This window comes from Micromys minutus, assembly GCF_963924665.1.
Source record: "Micromys minutus genome assembly, chromosome: 5".
Lineage (NCBI taxonomy): Eukaryota > Metazoa > Chordata > Mammalia > Rodentia > Muridae > Micromys > Micromys minutus.
Window position 1 is genome coordinate 78,391,322 of NC_137974.1, and position 6,000 is coordinate 78,397,321.

At 51.0% G+C, this 6,000-nt stretch overlaps 1 protein-coding gene across 1 annotated transcript in view; it reads left to right on the forward strand.

Annotated features, from left to right (window-relative positions):
- The window catches only part of FER1L5 (fer-1 like family member 5), a gene marked incomplete at both ends in the record, with an annotated part of 49,271 nt that extends 43,497 nt beyond the window's left edge, over positions 1-5,774 (forward strand). The window contains 14 exons of the mRNA XM_080917478.1: positions 427-546; positions 1,001-1,159; positions 1,318-1,409; positions 1,633-1,803; positions 1,993-2,141; positions 2,365-2,504; positions 3,511-3,599; positions 3,820-3,915; positions 4,072-4,213; positions 4,406-4,505; positions 4,581-4,771; positions 4,935-5,044; positions 5,297-5,444; positions 5,556-5,774. Coding sequence (XP_080773604.1) covers positions 427-546; positions 1,001-1,159; positions 1,318-1,409; positions 1,633-1,803; positions 1,993-2,141; positions 2,365-2,504; positions 3,511-3,599; positions 3,820-3,915; positions 4,072-4,213; positions 4,406-4,505; positions 4,581-4,771; positions 4,935-5,044; positions 5,297-5,444; positions 5,556-5,774 — 1,926 coding nt within the window. The remainder of the gene's footprint in view (positions 1-426; positions 547-1,000; positions 1,160-1,317; positions 1,410-1,632; positions 1,804-1,992; positions 2,142-2,364; positions 2,505-3,510; positions 3,600-3,819; positions 3,916-4,071; positions 4,214-4,405; positions 4,506-4,580; positions 4,772-4,934; positions 5,045-5,296; positions 5,445-5,555) is intronic.
- Between the last annotated feature and the right edge of the window lie 226 nt (positions 5,775-6,000).

Sequence of the window (6,000 nt, forward strand, 5' to 3'; positions counted from 1 at the left end):
CAGGTCTCCAACTTGCTTGGTAAGTGTAGATGGACTTGAACTCCGGACCTGCCTCTGCCTCCAGTGTTAGACCTACAGCCATGCATCACTACATTCAGCTTAGAGCAGGGATCCTTTTAGACAAGCACTCTCTCAGACCTTTGAACTTTACCAGGAGAACCCCAAGGTAGATAGGCCTATGGTAGGGGAATTCAAGGTGTGTCTACACCAGTGTGGCTGCCTGTCTCTCTGTAGCCAAAGGAGGGGTACTTTCTACATTGCCCCCTAAGAATACCAAAAACCCTTCCAAAAACCGCTCCATGTGAAGCAGACAGTAGGACTACTGACAGGGCAAACTCTTAGCGAAAGGCTTGGGTGCTGGTAGTCTCTTCATCCGATTCCCTAAATGGCTCCTCAGCAGCCCGGGTCCTGCGTACACCCCTACAGGTATATGACTGTGAGCTGGAGGCTGTTCTGGCCTTCCAGGGCCTGCAGGACTTTTGCCAGACCTTCAAACTTTACCAAGAGAAGCCCAAGGTGGACAGTCCTGTGGTAGGGGAATTCAAGGTGTGTCTACGCCAGTTTGGCTACCTGTCTCTCTGTAGCCCATCTGTCCCCAAAGTCTCTAATAAAAGCCCCAGCTCTGCACGTCCCTGAGAAAGATGAGCCAGAGCCTGAGAAACAGCTCCAGAAGTAGGAGCAATCCAGATTCAGGTCATTCTATGCAGGCAGGGACTGAGGAGGGCAAGATCTTCAGACTCCCAGCTCTGGCTCATGCTGGTTCCCCCAGAGACACAAGCTTCAGACATGTTCAGACCTGAAGAGATGAGTGTTTAGAGTTGATATCAGCATAGTCTAGAAATAGCAAGTAGCTTGGAGTACTTTGACCAACGCCCCTTTAAGCCCAATGGTCCCTGCCTGAAGACTCCAGCTGCTCACCCTTAGCCCAACCACCCTCTCCCCCAGTTTGGGGACACTTTACAAAGTTAGGTTAGCACTGCCAATGCCTTCTCACCCCCAGGGCCTCTTCCGCATCTACCCCTTTCCTGAGGACCCAGATGACCCTAAACCCCCACGTCAGTTCTCGGCTTGGCCTGAGGTGGACTTCCCTCAGACGTGTTTGGTCCGGGTGTACCTAATACGAGCCATCAACCTGCAGCCACAGGACTACAATGGCCTGGTAAAAAAAAAAAAAAAGTCCCATCTGTCACCAGTGGCCCCAGACTATTTACACCCACACAGCCACCCCCATGGGCACCCAGCCCATACCCTCCCTGCTCCCATGCCCCCACCCTCCCTAACCAACCTTGACTGACTCCCCTCTTCCTTCCTTCCCAGTGTGACCCATATGTGATCCTGAAACTGGGACAGACAAAACTTGGCAGCCGGGACTCATATTACCCCAACACTCTGGATCCCATCTTTGGCACGTGAGCTGCCCCCAGTCACCCACGGCTACTTTCTAGGCCATCTTACTTTTAGAGTACTTTCAGCCATGTTCAGGAAAACAAGATGCTGGGTAGACATCCTGTGCTCCACGGCCCACATTCACTGTGAATGAGGGAAGAGGTGGAGCAGGGACACTTAGGCTGAGATGCTAGCCGGTGAGGCAGAGTACTTGCCCACAGCCATACTGCAATGCCTTTTCCTTAGAATGTATGAACTCACCTGTAACATCCCGCTGGAGAAGGACCTGGAGATCCAGCTATATGACTTTGACCTATTTACTTCTGATGATGAAATTGGAACTACAGTTATTGACCTTGAGAACCGACTTCTGTCTGGCTTTGGGGCCCGCTGTGGGCTCTCTAAATCCTACTGCAAGTGAGTATGGACCCATTCAAGCAAGCAAGCTGGGTTAGGGGAGGTGGGAGCCCACAGCTTCCTGAGAAGTAACTGGGAACTGGGCTAGACCTGCCTCTCTACCCAGGTTTCCAGCACCCTCACCTGCAGCTCAATGCAGGTGGGAAGGACCTGTTCCTTCCCACCTGTTCCTCTTGCATATTCTCACAGGTCAGGGCCCTTTAAGTGGAGGGATCAGATGACCCCGAGCTACCTCCTGTACCAATATGCCAAACAGAAAGGGCTGCCTCCACCTGTATTTGACCTTGAAGGAGATTCAATTTACTACAACGGGAAAAAGTTCAAGTTGCAGAGTTTTGGTGAGCCCAGCACACTTCCAGACAGCACAGGCGTAGCCTCAGGGAACCAAGGACTTGGGCAGAGGGAGAGGTGGGCGGGCAAGAGAGTTTGCCCTTGGGTAGAGAACAAAGACATCTTTCCAATTTGCCTTTTCTCATAGAAGGCGACTGTAGCCAAACATCCCAGGGGGAAAGATGCTCAGATGGGAATGCTAATGACCTCATGGTCCTGTCTCCAATCCAGAGCCCACACCCCCTACCTATAAGAATTTGGGGCCTAAGAAGGAGCGCCTGGCACTGTACATCCTCAACACCCAGGGACTGGTTCCTGAGCATGTAGAGACTCGCACACTGCACAGTAACAGCCAGCCAGGTATTGACCAGGTAGGTGACTGGAGAGGCTGTTCCTGCCTCCCATGGACTAGACTGGACCAGGAGATATGGATGTCTATCCACCCAGGATGCAGTCCACAATGAGAGGCAAGGGTAGGCCAACATCTCACATAGGTGCACAAACAGGAGCCAGGCATGTTTTGCATGGTAGTCAGAACTTCACACTGGAAGGGCTGTAAGAAATGGAGGCCTCACGACAGTTGCAGGAAGCTCTCAGCTGTCCTAGAAAACCAACACTAAAAAAGCTATTTGCTTTCCTGGGTGTAGGGAGGTGGTATCACAGGGCACAGATACACAAGCCACGGTTCCAGCTGCTTAACTGCAGGCTGGCCGTCTTCTCTATGGCAAGGAACCTGGAAACACAGACCCCACCACCACCAAGAGCACCTTAATCATCCCTCACTGTCCCACCATTTAGACGGGTTCATCTTCTATAACTCTTTCATATTCATGAAGTCTTTGGCTGAGAAAAATTTAGAATAACCATCCTCAAATGGGTCAACTTTGAAAAATTAAAGTAGGTCAGGTGGTTTGATGGGCAAAAGATATTTACCTGTTTCCCAAGGCCTGAGGTGCCACCTTTCCCTTCCTCCTCTTACCATTTACACCGCTAATTCTCATAATCTCTGTCTCTGTCAACTCTCTACTTTGTGGCTGGCTTAATATCCTTAGGTGGTAGCCACACAACACAAAGGGCCTTCCTATCTAGTTTCCTCTTACTTGGGGCTTCCATGCCCACATGAGTACATGAGGCCCAGCCCCAGCATGGATCCTACCAACAGGCTGTCTGTCTAGCTTGACCTCCTCATCCTACCCAGCCACAAGTGAGAGCTCAGCACCCACTCATGGAGCCAGATCCTTCACCCCTACTCACTTGCCTTCCCAGCCAAAAGCGCCCTGCCCCCGGGTGGTGGACCAACCCATGTGTCACATCCTTATACCATTCAAGTCCAAAGAGACCAGCAATCCCCAACCAGCAAATCCATTCTGACTCTAGGGAAAAATACAAATGTGGGTGGATATCTTCCCCAAGACGCTGGGGCCTCCTGGGCCACAAGTCAACATCAGCCCCAGGAAGCCTAAACGGTGAGTATGCTAAAGCTCAGTTCCTGAGCATGGAGCTCCAGCTCTGCCCCCTAGTGCAGGGTGCCTCTGCCCACAACCCCATGTAGTAGGAATTCTCAATCGAATTTAGAAGGAGCTTTACTGCCCAAGTCCAGGCTCCATGGGCAGCTCCTCCCTTATGAAGGCTGTCTGTGGCTGTGGGGCTGGTCCTCACCCCAGCCTCAGAGCACAGTGGATACAGGTACCAACTGCGTTGTATCATCTGGCGCACGGCTGAAGTGGACCTGGTCGAAGAGACCTTCAGTAGAGACAAAATAAGCGATATCTACGTGAAAGGGTAAGGCAGGCAGAGGAAGAGGGCTCCAGAGGGCCTCCTAGTCCCCTGGTTCTGTTACCCTGCTGGAGCTCCCAAGGGGAACACCTCTGCCACCACCTGCATCTGAGGGCTGGGGGCCACACATAGGAACCCCCGGTGAAAAGATTCTGTCCCTAGGTGGCTCTTTGGGCTAGAGACAGATGCTCAGAAGACAGATGTCCACTACCATTGTCTGACTGGTGAGGCCATCTTCAACTGGAGGTTCATCTTTACCATGGACTATCTGAAAACCGAGCGTGTATGCGTCCAAAGCCAGAAGGTAAAGGGGTAGGAAGGGGAAAGGAAGAGTCCTAGGCTCCAAGAGATTTCCCTCCTTTCAGAGACCTACAAGCTGTTATAGGATGTTAGGACATGTCCTCTTCCTTGACAGCCTGCCATTAGTGGACAAGTGGGTATCTGAGGGAAATGTCCAAGAGGCAGGCCACTAACGTAGCCTTCTGCTGTCCTCCAGGACTACATATGGAGCCTGGATCCCACATCAGTGAAGTTTCCAGCCCGGCTCATCATCCAAATATGGGACAATGACTTCTTTACCCCAGATGACTTCTTAGGTGAGATCCTGATCCAGGGTTTGTGACATGAGGTAAGTAACCCCTTTTGCTGACAACAGCCTTTTTCTGGCTCAGGGGTCTTGGAGCTGGATTTATCGGACATGCCCCTTCCGGCTCGTAACATCAGGCAATGCTCCCTCAAGATGATGGAGACTGACTCCAAACGGCCCTTCACCCCACAGAAGCATATCTCTCTCTTTAAGAAGACCAATGTAACTGGATGGTGGCCTTGTCAGGTCCACGATGGTGACAAGTGGCGTTTGTCGGTAGGGGCTGGGGAATATGTTTGGTGAATAGGACCTCTCTAGCAAAGTTCTGGGGGCTGTAGCCAAACCTCTTCTCCCTTGTGGAGGTAGGAAAGTGGTCCTGAAATGACCTTATCCTAGTGTTTAACACAACAGCCCCTGCTCCGTCCTTTGGTGTTCCTAGGGTAAAGTCAAGATGACCCTTGAGATGCTGACAGAGAGGGAAGCTCTAGTCAGGCCAGCCGGGCGAGGCCAGTCTGCACCCAACCAGTTCCCTACACTTCATCCTCCTGAGTAAGGGCCCTGGAGGGTGGAAGCGCAAACTCAGTTTTCTCCTCCTTGGTATAGGGTGGTGGCTGGTGGGCCTCCATGTGGAAAGGGACAGCCACTTCCTCCCACATGGTTAAGTTGACATCAGAAAATAAGACTTAAGGTTGAGTGTAAGTGGCTCCCTGATCTGTGAGGAAAGGGAAGCCCATTGCTCTGGATCACTTGCCCTGAAGATTGCTCTTGCCCTCTGTTCCCGACATCTACTGTCACGGGCAGGCGGAATGACTCCTTCTTACTGTGGTACCAGTCACCTATCAAGGCCTTGTGCTATGCTGTCTGCAAGCGCTACCGCTCCAAAATCATATGCTTAGTGGTGATACTGGTTATAGGGATTATACTGTTCAACTTCTTCTACTCAGCTCCGGTGAGTGCTAACCCATGGGGAAGGAAGGGACAAAGGTGGCCACTCTTGCATTAGCTCTCAGCACATTTAAGTTGCTACTTTAGGCTACTCTGGTATCTCTTTTCTCCATAGAGCTATTTGGCCATGACCTGGATCAAACCAAAACTTCGGCTGAATCCTCCCATTAAAATAGTCAACCTCATCGGTTCAGTGAACACCAGCAATATCAACTCTTCCATTTTTACCATGGAGGGCTCAAAACTAAAGCCTTTAAAAGACCATGAGCCAGCACTGGTCCAGGTACCCAGGAATCACATTAGAGATATCTTCCCAGGGATCCCAGCTCCATGAGGCTCTGAGATCTAGCCTTCCTTTTATCTCACCTGGTGGATGTCCAAGGGGCTGTGCACACTCTGACTCATGTTTAGAGATCGCTTCTGACAATAGCAAAGCTGTAATTTTCTACTGAAATAAATATGTTTTCCCAACAGAGCCACCTTAAGACTTAGGGGTTGGGATTGAAAATAATGTGAAAGGCTGAAAATGGTGTCATGTTGAGACTTGGGGAGCAATGCCA